Genomic DNA, 16,077 nt, shown 5'->3' with positions numbered 1-16,077 from the left:
CCCACTTATGCATCTAAAGGTTAATTACCTCCACCAACCCCTTTTGTGTACATAAAGTGAGGGTATATCTGAGATTATACTACTTTCTAGTCTACTTGAAGTACCTGTTACATACACGCACAGTAGATCAGCATATTCTGTGCCTGCACACTACTGCTCTTGTAGCAGGTGCCCACTGTTATAGTTTTCATGTTCATGAGTACACAAGGGTCCACATGACGTGAATTTCATCATTCCACATATTAGATCGTGCTCCACATGCAGCTCAAACTGAGTCCACACAGACAGTCAATACAACTAATCAGCTGACTTCTACCAACATGGTGCCTCTTGCCATTATATATTATGAAAATAGTTTACTGAAATGTGTTTTTGCTGAATCAGTCTTCATTTTATATAGACAACAAAAATGTTTAAAGTTTTTTGTGAATTCCCAGCAGAGGCAACACGCATTGTATACCCGCTACCCCTAGACCTCAACTATGCGCAGATGAGGAGCAGTCAATGTGAAGAGCCCATCTGTTGAAACCTCACACAGTGCTACATGAAGGCACTGCATGGCCGCTTATACAGATAATTAACGGGAAACATAAAAATGATGAATCCTGTGAACATGTACTGAAACACTGGTATTAGATTTTGGGCTGTACCTACACAGATGACAAAATTCACTTGAAGTCTCTGGGTCACTTAGATGCCCAAAGTGTAACAATGGTGTCAGCCAGCAGGGAGTTAGCTTAGCACGAAGACTGGAAACAGCTAGCCTGACTCTAATTAAAGGTAACAAAGTTCAAAACTTCTGAAGCTCACTGAAAACAGAGTTTCAAAATCACTGGTTGTTATCTGCTCTGCTCTTTCTTGACTGAGTGGATTAACTTCCTGGAGTCAGATTTTTTTTTTCAGAAATAAGCAACAAGTTGCTGAAAGTCAACAAAAAGAATCACAATTTGAGTGGCAAAATTTTTTTCTTTGTTTTTTTTACTTTTTGAGAGCCCTCACACTGACTTTATGACCATTTAGTGAGAAGCTGATCCTGAGGTTGGGAATCTCAACAACCCAATTTCAAGAATGCAGAACAACAAAAACGGGGTACAAATGTAACAAGAAAAGCACTCAGAGAGTGCAGTACTCCGCCAAGGCTGCTCATTCCCCCATATGGCATTGTCAGAAATGCAGCATTTGTTTGTTTATTAGTTAGTGATGATCAGAAATCACAGCAATATAAAATGTGTCCATTTACTATAGATGTAACAAAACTACTTTGCGCTGAGCACATGCATGTGTTATGCATGTGTACATTATGCACGGATACAGAATCACGTGACCTAAATATGTAGCAGGTGGCGGGAATAGATGGGACTCAGAAACACCCCCACAATTTAATCAATTGTTCCTTGTATCATTTCCAATGGATAAGTCCCGATAAGTCCACAGCAGTGGATCTGTAGTAGGATCACAGTCATGTGATCGTCAGCAGGCAGTGTTCACTTTACTTGTTGTCATAGTTACAGTGACGCTGTGCCGCTATCTCGCAATGATACAGAAATATTTACCAAATCTGTATATCCAGAGTATAAGCCACATCACTGCCAAAATCGAATCACTTGGTCCTTGTGTCATTTCTGACCTTCCTTGAAAATGTCATTAAGCCCAGAGCAACCATATGAGGAGTTCTCAGGTTGGATGTGACTTTAGTTTCCGTTTCTCATCTCTCTTAGCTAACTGTCTGTTGTGTTGTGTTTGCAGATGAACATGCTGCTACGGCTGCAGGAGGCAGCTAACTACTCCAGCACGCAGAGCTGCGACAGCGACAGCACGAGTCACCATGACGACCAGCTGGACTCCTCCCTGGAGTCGGCACTATGAGACCCAGAGCTGCATCACCCAGAACCCCCAGAATCTTTGAACCCCCCATCGCTAGCAGACACCCCTATAGCCCACAGATGTATGCTATATGAAAAGTTCTATTATCCAAATGGTATACCCACCATTTGACAGAAAAGGAATATTTTTACTTTAATGATGGTGCAATATTAAACCAAATTATTTTATGTATACAGAGCAGTCCCCAACTTGGTCCTCAGAAATGACAAACAGTGACATGTTGGATTACTTTACTGAGATCAAATCATTTTTAGTGGATGTATAACATTTTTAGGATACAACTTTTCATATAAGTAGGTGGGGTGTGTCTGATACAGGACTTTAGTTCCTCTGAAGTTGATTTCCAAGGACTGAATCACGTTTTGTGCTCAGCCCTGATGAGCCACAGTTCATGCCGTTAAAGTAACGTTGGATCTCAAAAAGGAAGCCAAGAGTCTGACGTGACAAAACTGGATTTTTTATTTAGCCAGTTATATCTTCACATGTTTACATTGGGGGGGGCAGGTTCTGTTGTTTATGTCTTTCCTTGTTTACAGAGGTGCTTCTCATAGACACATACACTCATAGAAATGCACTTACACAGGCAGGAGGAGGAGACTCTCCTTTAATCGGAGACTTATTAATCGGTTCAGTCCCTCAGTCGAGTAACAATCCAGCCTGCTAGAGTGTCCTCGAGCAAGGAACTGTCTAGGGAGGCAAGTGAGAGGAGGATACTGTAGAGTTTTCAGGTGATGTCACGCCCTCTGGTGCTCACAGTGAATGTTTCATCACAGATCATCAGATTAATTTCATGTTTGCTGTAGTTTACTGAACTGAGTAAAGGATACTTCTTTTTGCCTCACTGTTTACCACTATATCACCCTTTTTTGCCATCTGATGGTCGATTTACATTTGTGAGGCCTTTACAGCCCAACTAGGATTTACAGCATTCTAACACACACACTCCTCCTGCCCTCAGCTCAGTGGTCAGTTGAGCCTCATGGTGCTGGTCTCCTGCCCTGAACCTCGTCAGTGTCAGGCACTGCCAAGCCGCTCCTCGCTGCCCCTCATGCCAACAACAAGCACAACGAATGCGCATTGTCTGTGTGTCATCCAGCTACACTGCTACTGTGAAGAAAACATGGAAAAGTGCCAATGTTTCCCTTTGATTCGACTGCCAAATGCGCACACCCACAGACTTTACATCACAATGCAGAGCTGACCACGGCTGTAGACTTAGATTAAGTTGTTCCCGGCCGTCCACACAGCACGGCTTGCCGTCGTTCTTTAGCTTTGAACGCACCGTGAGAGCAGCAGGCGGCGCCCTCTGTGGCTCGTCACGGGAATAGCCGGATTTCTTTTGGCGTTTGTTTCAAGCAGCATAGAGAGCCACACGGTTTGCTGCAACAGGCAAATTCAGAAGGTGACGGGAAAGCACCAAACGGACTCAGAGTGAAATATTAAAGTGAGCGTTCAGAGACTTCCTGGCCCTCGATAGACGTTCTAGTCCAGCATCTGCATCCATCTGTGTCCATGAGGTACCAAAATCAAAAGTATTGCCTCTTTATACACGATCAGCCAAAGAGCTGAATAAGGGAACAATGACATTGGTGCTTTCTCACTGCCTTAAATGTGCAAATGTTTTTGAAGCATCCTCTGCTCCCATTGGTTGGAGTGAGAAGAAGAGAAGCTAATGTCAGATGATGATGATGATGATCTGCTTCCTGCTACGTCAAAGATGCTGCTTGTAGTCGGAAAAAACAGCCACTTTTGTTTGTCCTCTCTCCCTCCTCCTTCCTCTAAAGCACCCTTTCTTCTTTCTGACAGTTAGAGTATAACAGAGTTGATGCTGTATTTGAAATTTAAACTGACCAATATCGTAAAAAAAAAAAAAGAAACAGTTTAAAACATAAATGGGGGTGGGGTATTTTTTAGTTGTTATTTTGCGCCCAGTTGAGCTGGGCTCACTTGAACTGACAGGAGCACAACCAAACTGTTTAGGGTTTTCTAGTCTGATGAGCATGTTTTGAAGCTTTTTAAAGGGGATGCATTAAGAAGCGACCTTTACCTTTATGTATGCGTGTATTGGACGGAAGCCATTTTGAATTTTGATTGTCCTCTCTTTGTTTAACGAGTGGGTTGGTTTTGCACACTTTGAGGTCGGGGTGGGTTGTAAATACTTAAGTCTTGCACAGTGAATCAAAGATGCATTCTGCCCTGTTGATGTTACAATATGCTTAACCTGCTGAGTAAATTATTGTACTTTGAAAACAGAGAGAAAAAAAATAACTAATGCAACAACTCTACACGCTGTCAGAAACAGGTGTGCGTCTTGTGGTGATTGGATGTTTTGCCTATGCAGGAAGCATACGGTGTACAGTCAGAAACAGTTTTGTATCTCACTAAAAATCACAACCTGAGAAAAAAAAGAGGCACTTCTCCAGTATTCCTCATCCTGCCATGATATTCTCTGGACCCGCTCTGTCTTTAGGAATGCCCGTTGCTCCTTAGAAGCACCTCCTCTCTGGACGTTCTGACCCGAGCTTACCGCCACGTTAGTCTTGCTAGCTGTCCGAGGCACTGAAGCTGACCTGACACCGTACTGTATACATTTACCAACAATCCTACAGGTGCTACTGGTCAATTAAAACCCGTCAGAGACCAAGAAGTCATGTTGTCACAACCTCAGGACAATCCTCTCCTCTACAATCCTACCTGTGTTCAGCTTCACACGTGTCTCAGCAGCCAAGCCTCTGATGGTTCACACAGATTTCCGGCCACCTCGCGTCTGCAAGGGTGTGTAGTTGCATGCTAAGGGGGTAGTTACCGTGGTTACAGGTCGCTCCTCACCTAGACCCATGTATCAAACCTATCTACACTCCTGTTGTAGGCCATTAGTCCCCAAGCTAGCCGAGCTTTGACACCGTTAACAGTGTACACCATAGTGTTGATGATCAACTGGTAATTTTTCCCACTTACACTTTGCAGTTACATCTCAGTTGAAAACCATAGCATTTACTCTGGTTTGAGAGAAAGTTTTTCTTCTTTTTGGGTGAAACATTTGTCCTTAAATGTTTTATATTTTGTACATTTGTATGTAACATATCATGTAAATAGACAGAGACAGTGATTTAACTCATCTGGAGGATTTTGTAGTCTTTGTAAAGCCCTAATAAATGGTATTTGGTGTCACACAAGCAAACGGTATGTTGAGTTTTTGTCTTTTGTGTTCATATTAAACAGCCTTGTTGTGTGTTGGTGTTATAAATGCAGGTAGAAGAGGTGGTAAAGCAGACTAAAACTGTACTGTAAGCAGCAGTGAAGATATCTATTGCAAAAAATACTTGAGCATAAGTTGAACAAAATGATAATTTTATGGATAAAACATTTAAAATTCTCTCTTTTTTTTTTAACATTGAATATATCCAATTAAATGGGACACAGACTACACTGAGTACATGAGAGATGGTCCCAAGTGGTAATGATTCAACCAAAGAGTGTTACATGTATGAAATTCTGTTATGCCAACAGTGGTGCTACATATGTGGGTGATACCATCTGATGCTTAAGTCTCCAGAGACTTGCTTAGTCAGAATAAAGCAAATGTTAACTCTGAATCTCAAAACTCAGTTTTCCAGCAGCTCTTGAGCTAATCATGTGTGATGTGCAGTTCCATGGGGGAAAAAGCAATTCTAAGCTTAAAATCATGATATTTCATTAAAATCACTTCAGCCTACAAGTCTTATTCAATAACTTGCCAAAAAAAATAAGCCATTTTATCCTGTAAATGAACTTTAAATTACTGTAAAAAATGAGTGAGTAAAAATGTGGCAGTAACCTAAAACATCTAGAAAGTGTCTTCTGGGGGTTCAGAGGGGAAATCAGAATCAGCTTTAATGGAAAAGTATGTACACAAAATACAAGGGATTTGGTTTCAGATGTTGGTGTCAGTCTAAGAATCCATCCATCCATCCATCTATACATCTATACACCACTTCATCCTCATTAGGGTCACGGGGGGGTGGAGTCTATCCCAGCTGACTGGGTGAAGGCAGGGGACACCTGGACAGGTCACCAGTCTATCACAGGGCTACATATAGAGACAAACATTCACACTCTCATTCACACCTACAGACAATTTAGAATCACCAATTAACCTCAACATGTTGGACTGTCTGAGGAAGACAGAGAACCTGCAGAAAACCCACACATGCACAGGGAGGACATGCAAACTCCGTGCAGAAAGATCCCAGGAAGGCCGGGACACAAACCAGGGATCTTCCAGCTGCAAGGCGAAAGTGCTAACCACCAAGCCACTGTGCAGCCTCAGTCTAAGATAAAAAAATAGATATAAAATTGAATAAATAATAATGTTATTATGGTTATTTTATTCTAATAATTGAAAAAAATATTCTTTAAATTATTACATTTGTGCCTGCACTAAATAATGAATTATATATTATTGTGTTTTAATTTTACACAGTGGGTATTTATGGGACTGGGAGAAGGTCTCGCACCATTGTTGCACTATGTTTTATTATGTCATTGCTATGCAGTGTATGAAATGCTCTGAACGAAATTTTGTTGTTATATTGACAATTATAAATAAAGATTGAATTTAATTGAAAATAATGATAGAGAAAATAAAAATAACTATAGAAAAAATAGGCAATAGCCAACATGAGAACAATAGCTAAAGTGAGGATGTCGTGCAAAAATTAAAGTTTACAATAAAGCATCAAAATAATTGTCAGTTTGAATCTCAAAACAATCTCAAGCATGAGTATGTGATATCTAAAATGTAAGTTAGTTTATCATTTACTTGGATAAAGAGTTTTAAGAACATTAGTGATGACACTAATCAGATAAGGACTGTACATTATAGAAGGCAACAAGGTTTTGGTGAGAATTACACATTGCCTGTCCAAAAACAAAGTTGCACATTCTAATATTTCACTGGACCGCCTTTAGCTCTGAGAACAACACACATTCACTGTGGCATTGTTTCGATAAGTTTCTGCAATGTCACAGCATTTATTTCTGTCCAGAGTTGCATGATCAGTGTTTTTTTATAGAGCTACAGCTGTTCAGTCCCAATCATTTGAGTTCCCTTCCCATTGTGTGAGTGGAAATGTTCTTACTTTCACTATTAAACATAGCTGTGAGTTCTACTGTTGATTTCCTATGATCATCTAAGAGTTTGTTCCGACCACATTTGTTCCTCACAGATGATGGTTCTCCACTATCCTTCAGGTTTTAATGATGTGTTGGACGGTTGTTAACCTGATTTTAGTTTAAAACAGGAGTAGAATTTACTGTTCCAGAGTTAGGTCTTAAAGTAGGGAAAGGCTTCAGTGACAGAGCATCAGTTCAAACAGGAGAAATGCTGCAATATTGTCAGCAGTGCAACAGATAGAAGGCACATTAAAAACTATCATTTGTTCAGATTCAAGCATCCATTTACGGAACACTCACTTTGATAGCAGTTCCTGATGAAAATATATCAGAGAGGATTCTAATGATGGGTCTAGCTGCATTATCATGACAACAGTGGAATTAAAGGGAACGATCACGTTGATTTGGAAGTTAACTTCAGTGGCACAGAAATAAAGAGCACCATTAAACTGAAGGAAAGGAGGCAAAAACAGAAGGAAGTGGGAGAAATGAATTGTGAACTGAAAATAGAGATTTATTGGCCCAGCTTGATTACTTGAAATGGTATCACACAGTTGAATGGTTTTATTAATGTAACTGGTTTAAGTTCAATGTACTTAAATCATTTGGTATGGTGATTTGGCCTGCAATTTTTTTTAAGGAAATTCAACTTGAAGTTCACAATTTTTCAAACTTACCCGCACTACCATTAAAAGTTTGGGGTCACTTAGAAATGTCCTTATGTTTGAAAGAAAAGCAGTTTTTTGTCAATGAAGATAACATTAAATGAATCAGAAATCCAGTCTAGACATTGTGAATGTGGTAAAGGACTATTCTAGCTGGAAACAGCTGATTTTTAATGGAATATCTCCATAGAGGTACAGAGGAACATTTCCAGCAACCATCACTCCTGTGTTCTAATGCTACATTGTGTTAGTTAATGGTGTTGAAAGGCTCATTGATGATTAGAAAACCCTCGTGCAATTATGTTAGCACATGAATAAAAGTGCGAGTTTTAGAAACTGGGCTAGAGTTGCAGCAGAAATGACGAGACAAACATTGACATCAGAGGCACAAAGCTTGAGAAGAGGTAAACCTGAATTTGACATTTCACTAAAACTCCAATTCCAGCTGAAAAGGACAAAATGTCATTTCAAGTTCCACAAAATGAACTGGCCTTCACCAAAGCAGAAAGATAAGTGAGATTTATTCAGGTTCAACAGCTCAGGGAGGAACAGGAGAGATGATAGATTCAGACACATTGGATTAACCCCTTCAGACCGGATTTTTTTTCTGCTGAGCCAAAAAATGTTTAACCAGTTGCTTTTTACTGTTCTCCGATATAGAAATGCAGGGAAAAAAGACATACCTGACAAGTCAATTTGTTTTCATATTTTTCATGTCCATTATAATGGATGCCATGACTGAAAAGGTGTGAAATGCCATTAAAACTTAAGAAAACAGGATATGTTTTTAACATTTGGAAGTGTGTGTATGTCTGTGTGCAGGTCTGAAAATGAACAACTGTACATGTGTATGATTTTGGGTAACATAAAATCAAGACATCAGTTTTGATGTCTTTGTCAGTAAAATATCATGAACGCATTTGTTGTGTCAGGCTGACAGCTGCCAGGCCAAGATAGTGGCCTCTCACTCTTTGCTCCGCCTCTTTTTCCTTTTTAGGTTTGTCAGCAGCGCAGTTGCAGCGCAGGTGTCTCTCATTGACAATCATCATCAGCTGGTGCAGGAGCAGGTGGAGAAGTTGCCAATCAAGCTCCACTCTCTCCACAATATAACCAGACGCCACTCACCTCTCAGCGCCGGATCGTGATACAGTCAGTACTAAATTCTGTTGCTCCAGCCACAGTTCCAAGTTCTCGTTCTCCTGGTAACTCTGTTTGTCATCCTTCGCTTTAGTCCCGGTTCTACCTGCTCCTGCTTCAATTCATCCTGGTTTCTTCGTCACCTCCAGTATCCTGTTCAGCGTTCTGGAAATACTCTCCTGTGCCGTTTTCCTCCATCCTGGCGTTCATCCACACTCACCTGTCGCTGCTACTCGCCATTCATCATCCAGACTCTGAACCATCCGTCTAGATCCACCTGCTGCTTACAGTCATGAGCCCAGTCCGAGCATCTTGTTTTGTATTCGTGAGTTTTTATCCTAGAAATCCGAATTTAGCTTAGTTTATTAGAGTAGCTGTTCTTGAATTTTGAGTCGAGTTTTGTAATAATCTTGTGTCCCAAATCAAGTTTAGTATTCTTGAGTTTCTGATTTTGTACCTAGTATCTAGTGTGTTTGTGAATTGTAGACTGTGAATCAGTTTTTTTTGTTCCTAGAGTTAATTCTATGTTTAAAACGATCTTCCAAGTAGTCTCGGTTATTTTTGACTTTCGTTCAGGCTTCCTAGTTGTAGCCTCGCCTTAAGTTGAGCCTTTTTGTATTTTCATTCTTTATATTAGTGAAGCTTTTTTGCCTGGGTGTTACCCAGCGTGAGTCGGCGCGTTTCAATTTTGGTATTTAGTCCTCCCCGCCTCTAGTAGTCGCCAGGAGATTATCAAAAGGGTTTCGTTTATTTCTGGTTGGTAGTATCTCTTGTAGAAGAACTTAGTTTTTGTCTTGTAACCCTTTTTGAGATTCTGTAAATAAAACTTCCTTTTTGCATTAAAACCTGCCTGTTCAGTTCCTGCGCCTGAGCCTCCTGGACAATCGTAACGCACAGTGACATTAAATAATGGAGTGTTGACTAATAACACCCAACACCTGATGTCCATTAGAATGGACACTGAACTTTAAAAAAAAAAAAAAAATCTTAGGCTTTACAGTTATCAAATATATCCAGAATAGCGTCAAATATCATCACTTTGAATTGTTAGAATTATGCTGAGTCCAAATTATTTAGGCTAAAATCAACATAGATTAATATTTATGAGGAATAAATGGTGCTTCATCCTCCTGTAAGGCATCAGGTCCGTGTATATTTTGTCAACTGGATTTTCCGTTCCGAAACGGGTATTGAAAAACAAACGAGTGGCTATTTGATTTTCAGTTGAAAATGCATCAATTGAAATACAAGGCGTTTTTCCTTTTCATGATCAAAAGGGGATATACGAAATTTTTAAAAATGCTTTGGTTTTCATTTTATATTTAAAATAACAAAGAAGTGAAACCAGTAAGAGACAGAAACGAAAAACGGTCCGTTTGTTTATTTTCTGGACCGGAAATGGTCATCAGCAAGTGTGGAGCCAAACAGTATGGTGCATAGACTGTATATAATTTTTTTCCGTTAGTTTTCATGGTCAAAATGAGAGATCAAGTGGCCGATCTTGAAATAACTAAATATTATTATTATTATTTTTTTTTAATATATATAAAGTGTTAAAATTTTGCGAAGCCAGGGGGCGGGGTTACTTGATTGACAGTCTGGTCCGGAATGATTGACAGGTCCTATGGAGGAGGCAGCAGAGACTCTGCTCTCCTCGTTTGGATTAATTCTGATATAACTGTTGGTTTATTTATCGGTGCAGCAGTAGAACATTTTCCACAGACAGTTTTCCTGCCCGTTGGCTTGTTTTAACCAGTTTTCTACCTTCGGCTGATTCTACCAGCAGACACTGAAAGGACTCTGATAGTTCAGTAAGTTAATGTTTATTGTCTTATCGGTGCCGCTTTTAATGCACTTTATATGCCGCTTTAGTGTCAGATATGTGTGCCGTGCACTCCAGATGTTGGTGGAGTTTGTTTCTGTGTGTGTTGACCAGACAAGAAAGTTAGCATCCAGTAAATATTAGTTTTGATGTTAGCGATGCTACCCGAGCTAGCTGCTCAGTCGTAGCCTGATTAAAGCTAACGTAGCATTAAGCTAACGATGTTTGTGTTGTGTGTCATGTAAACAGCTGAAGTGTGTTGTGTTACTGTAATGTAGTGCATTTAGTTAATAAAACTGTTCATGGAGACGCTGGTTCACATTAATGTAACGTTTAGAAAACCTAAATGTGATTAAAACAGTAAGGTTAAGATTCTGTGTTGTCAGTAGTCCTGAATATCTGCTGAGCAAATAAATGTTCATCATTGATTAATATTTAGTGTGAAACTTTAACTTTGCACCTATGTTGTTTTTTTAAGTGGAGGTCATTTTAAGGTAAGACATTAAAGGATGGTTTTCTTAGGTAAATGAATTTAAGGTTTAATTGACTGAAATCTTTCAGTCAATGTTCTGTTTCTTTCAATTTGAAATATCTCGATTTAATTAATACAGCTCAGTCTGTTACATTTTATATTATTAAGAATTCTTATTCAGTTTAACACTAGATTGCGTATCAGTTCATTGAGTATTTCAGAGCCAGTTTTTTCTTTTCAATTATCTGTATTTAAAGTGATATTATTAACATATAATTGCTATGAAACAGCGACAACATAAGAAACGACCAAATATACAAAGCAAGTGCAGCTATTTTAATATTAAAAAATGATCTATGCGTTAGAACATGGTGAACGTGCAGCTAAAGTTAAGTTAGCGAATCTACGGATAAGCAACGTTTCTACGGGTAAGCAACAAAAAATAAAAGCCTCATATTTACTATTTATTAAAAAATCACTAAAAGCAATACTTCCACCCATTTTGTTTTAGTTTGTTGGTATTTATCGGTGGAGCAGCAGCACATTTTCCACAGAGAGTTTTACTGTCCGTTGTCTTGTTTTAATCAGTTTTCAGTTCAGTAATTCAGTCCTTCGGCTGATTGGACCAACAGACACTGAAGGACTCTGACAGCTGGTCGGTACCAAATGATAATTTGCTGATCGGTGGGATCATTGGTGATGTGGAGAGTGAAGTTTCCGTTTCACCCACAGCGTGCTTTAGGGCAGCCGGGTCGGACTTGATGTTTGAAATACTGACCAACAGCTCAGATTTAACTGTCTGTAGTTCCATTTTGATGAATGTTAAATTTTCACTCAAAGCCACCAGGAGCTGGGTCTTTAAAATAACCGCCGTCTCGTTACAGAGTGAAAGTAGCAGTTCCTCCTGAAGGTCAGAGATTGCAGCATCTGAGGGCCTCTTCAAAAGAAGACGTAGTTGATGAAGGCGTTCTGGAGCAGGACCAGAAAGACCACAACCAAGCAGCCTTGAGATCTTAGGCAGCGTCTCCCTCAGGTGGGTGTCAACGGTGTTCACAGTCAGGTCTGTGGTAATCCCGTCAAAAAACAAAACAGAAAAAAATCTAGATAGTAAATCAACATGTAATGAAGGCACTCTGTTTATAATGCCATAGTATAGGATCTAGTTCAGAAAATGTCAAAGTATAGTATACTTTTCAAGAATAACATAGTATGGCCTGTAGTTCATAGTATAGCATGTCGGGAAACACAATCGCTCTAAAAACGTCATAGCATAGCATGTCGTCTAAAAAATATCATACTATAGCTGTCGCTCTAAAAACGTCATAGTTTAGCATGTCGTCCAAAAAACGTCATGTCACTCTAAAAATGTCATAGTATAGCATGTCGTCCAAAAAACATAATAGTGTAGTATGTCATTCAACAAACATCACAGTATAGCATGTCGCTCTAAAAGCGCCATAGCATAGCATGTTGTCCAAAAAACATCTTAGTTTAGCAGGTCGCTCTAAAAAATCATAGTGTAACATGTCGCTCTAAAAACGTCATAGCGTGTTGTCAAAAAAACATCATAGTTTAGCATGTCGCTCTAAAAATTTAATAGTTTAGCATGTCGTCCAAAAAACATCATAGTATAGCATGTCACTCAAAAACGTCATAATATAGCATGTCGCTCTAAAAACGTCATAGAAAAGCCTTTAGTCCACAAAAGGTTGTTATGTCCTGGCTGTCTGAAGTAGGTGAGGAGCAACACAAAAACAGTCCAAACGCTTGTTTCCAGAGGATTAGACGACTATTTATTTAAAAGAGTAAGTTTACAACAACACATGTGAGGGGGTTAAAAGCAAATGGGTGTTAGTAAAATAAAAATAAACAGAACTAAAAGTGAACTTCACATTGACATAAATGGGCATTCCAACCAGGAACAAAGTAAAAGACAATCAATACAAAAAACCTCTTCCTGTTCACCTATTAAAACCCAAAAACACACCGCAGTAGCACCCTAAACTAAAACTACCGATGGGTTCCCTGTTTTCCTTTCTGAACAATTCAAAGGTCCCTCTCTATCTCCCCACACATCCACCAACCACTGGAACACATCTCCAAAGTTCTGCTGGGCCAGCTCAGCTTCCCCTCAGAAGAAGTGGCGCCACCTGCCAGATGAAGGAGCCTTTTGAGAGGCAGCTGGCATCGTGATTGGACTGTACTTTGGTCTGTTCCAATCCAGCTTCAGCTCCAGAGACGGCAGGCGGGACGAGTCAACGGAGGCCGGGTGGACGAAGGCATGAAGCTGAGTACAATCCATCAGTACAATCCATGAGTACATCATAGTATAGCCTTTGGTATGAAAAAACACCATAATATACATCATATATTGTACAAATAAGAAGTCAAAGGAAAGAGACATACATTGTAGACTTGTAGTAATTGTGGGCTGACTGATTTACTGATTATCAGTATTTTATTTTTTACTGATTTACGGTAATAAATAAATCTAAAAATGGCGCTATTTTGGCTCTGAACCTTTATCTACCTGTGGTCGCTCTGTCTTCTGGAGTGATTTGATTGGTTATACGTCACGAATAAAACTCCTTTAACTTAACATCTGTAAACAAAACAAAAACGTATCAACAAAGTTTTCTGTTAAAGTTCTTCTAAGTTTAACACCAAGGTTTTAAATACTTTCATTTACTGCAAATGAATATCTACTCCAAATGTCTCACGAATAATCATTATCAGCCTTAAAAACCCACAAAACACCCCTCTATACTGGACCACACTTAGTACAGTCCGGTTCCCCCTACTATAAATCTGCTTGGAATCTTCCACTTCCTGTTTGTCAAAGTGGCCTTCTACCTGGACAGGTTTTGTTGGAGCTCATGCAACAAACATTTTGGGTAACTGCACTTTAATATGGATGGATGACACTGAATTAGAGTCTGTTTTAATGAGACTGAGTTAAGATGTGTAGCTCTGTCATTAAATAGTAAATTATTTCTCTGAATTCACAGAGAAAATTCTGAAATGTTTGCTAGGTTAGCATCCCATGTGTTCTTTGGCTCAGCTAAAGCTAACTCTCCAACTTCTGGATCTCTTGAGTTGCTTGTTGTTAAAATATCTTGCTAGAGGTGCTGAAGCTCAGAAAGTCTGAGATGTTTGTTCAAAATAACCTCATTCTCAAGTCTTATCTAAACTGTCCTCTTTTGTTTGAACTTTCCCTAAACTTAGGAGTTAATGACAGAGCAGCACATCCAGACTCAGTCTCATTTATGTAGAGATTAAACTTCAGTGTCATTTATTGATGTTAAAGTGCAGTTTTTCAAATGTTTGTTGCACATGCTCCCGACCAAACCAGTCCAGGTGGAAGACGATGTGAAGAGAAAGCTCCAGAGGATGAATATCACACATTTCCGTTGGAAATAAATGTCCTTTAATTAGACATTGTCATGCAAAAGTTGGATTTCCCTTTAATGATGTTCAAATCTTTGTTGAGTGTTTTGTTGATGTTGGTTTCTAAATGTTTTTTGACACTCGGCCCCAAAGATTAAAACCTTTTCCGGCTCACAAGCTGCAACAATTCACCATTATCAACTATCTTTCTGACTAAACTAAGATAAAAAGTGAAAAACTGCCTGATTCCTGCATCATGAATGTAAATCTTTTTGGTTTTTATGACAGTAAACTGAATATATTTGGGTTTGACATTTTATAAACCAAAACAAGAAATGAATTACTGCAGATAACAATCAACAGATTAATGGACAAAGAAAATGTGTTTTCCAACATATATGCTGAATTACTCCAACATTACAAGATACATACAATTTAAATTCAGTTTTATTTATATAACACCAATTACAGGTCAAATTGTCTGAAGACGTTTTATTTTTATATTTTTTTGTCATATTTAATATATGACAAAGTAAGAAATTTAAACCTCTTGACTAATCCAATTTATTATTTGGTTTTTAAGAGACTAATCGACAACTAAAATAAGTTTCTCCACTAAAACTAATAAACATGAGGTCAAATCGAAGGAACAGTTTTAAATACTGCAGTCCCACGATGACAAGAATAAAGTTTGTCAACAAAAAGTAAGTCTGCTGGTGGATTCCATTGAAGTCCTAATAAATGATAATAAAGTGTGATACTAAAGGTTTGTGGTGCTAAAAATCTCCAAGTAAAGATATCAAGTTGAACATCTGGATGGAGGTTGATAAAAGTTGACCCCCCTTCATTTCTCTGGAGTCGACTCCATGGATTTTATGGATGTTGGTTAAAGACCTGCTCTTCTAGTGGTCTTCCTTCTAGTCGCTGTAAAAAGTCAGTCCATCCTGGCCGACTTCAACACCTCTTCATGACAACTTGTTCTGCCTCGGACCTCGTGGAAACTCCAGAAACTCAGGAAAACCTGTGGAGACTCGAAGAACTCGTGGAGACTCGAAAAACTCATCGGGCGGGGGAAGGTGTGGTGGGTGGTGGTGGGAGGTGGGGGAGTAGAGGGGGGAGGCCGCCACCCACCTCCCCGCCTACTCTCCGCCCTGACTCCACCCAGACTCCGCCTTAGCTCCACCCATGTGGTGACTTCAGTAACTACGATGCCAAAGGGACGACGAATTTATTTCTTTTTATCTGATCTGTAGCTCAGTGAGTTAAGGACTTGCCTGTAGAGCTGCAGGTCGCTGGTTCAAGACCAGACCCTTCTTAAGTTTTATCAAAATCCTGACAAAGACAAAGAAAGAAAAAGGCCGGTGGCGGGTCTCGAACCTGCGACCTACCAGTTGGTAGTCTTCTTCTTATCCTCCTGAGCTACTCGCTCAGATACTAATTCTTCTTTTTTTTGCGCATTTGTCATCTAGTTTTTGTCGTTTTCAAGTTTTTTTTTTAAGTCGAGTCTCGACTCGACCGTTTTTCTCAGGAGGTTGGACTTCAGCCTTTGTGCTGGA

The 16,077-nt window shown here is 39.4% G+C and overlaps 1 protein-coding gene and 1 long non-coding RNA gene across 25 annotated transcripts in view; both read left to right on the top strand.

Annotated features, from left to right (window-relative positions):
• The window catches only part of nav3 (neuron navigator 3), a 534,705-nt gene extending 529,637 nt beyond the window's left edge, over positions 1-5,068 (top strand). For all 23 annotated transcript variants that reach the window (XM_055006838.1, XM_055006839.1, XM_055006834.1 and 20 more), the window contains one exon: positions 1,747-5,068. In XM_055006838.1, coding sequence (XP_054862813.1) covers positions 1,747-1,866 — 120 coding nt within the window. In that variant the 3' untranslated portion in view covers positions 1,867-5,068. The remainder of the gene's footprint in view (positions 1-1,746) is intronic.
• Positions 5,069-8,714: 3,646 nt separating this feature from the next.
• LOC129347914 (uncharacterized) lies at positions 8,715-14,030 on the top strand. Of its 2 annotated transcripts, XR_008600254.1 has the most exons (4): positions 8,715-8,852; positions 8,935-9,165; positions 12,019-12,167; positions 13,187-14,030. It is a non-coding gene; the product is annotated as an uncharacterized LOC129347914 (long non-coding RNA). The 2 variants fall into 2 exon arrangements; XR_008600255.1 differs by lacking the exons at positions 8,715-8,852; positions 8,935-9,165 and adding an exon at positions 10,500-10,651 and having other exon boundaries at positions 13,187-13,616.
• The last annotated feature ends 2,047 nt before the right edge of the window (positions 14,031-16,077 follow it).

The sequence above is a fragment of the Amphiprion ocellaris genome, chromosome 21 (assembly GCF_022539595.1).
Source record: "Amphiprion ocellaris isolate individual 3 ecotype Okinawa chromosome 21, ASM2253959v1, whole genome shotgun sequence".
Classification (NCBI taxonomy): Eukaryota; Metazoa; Chordata; class Actinopteri; family Pomacentridae; genus Amphiprion; species Amphiprion ocellaris.
Note: the sequence above shows the minus strand (reverse complement) of the source record. Positions and strands in the feature narration are given on the sequence as shown.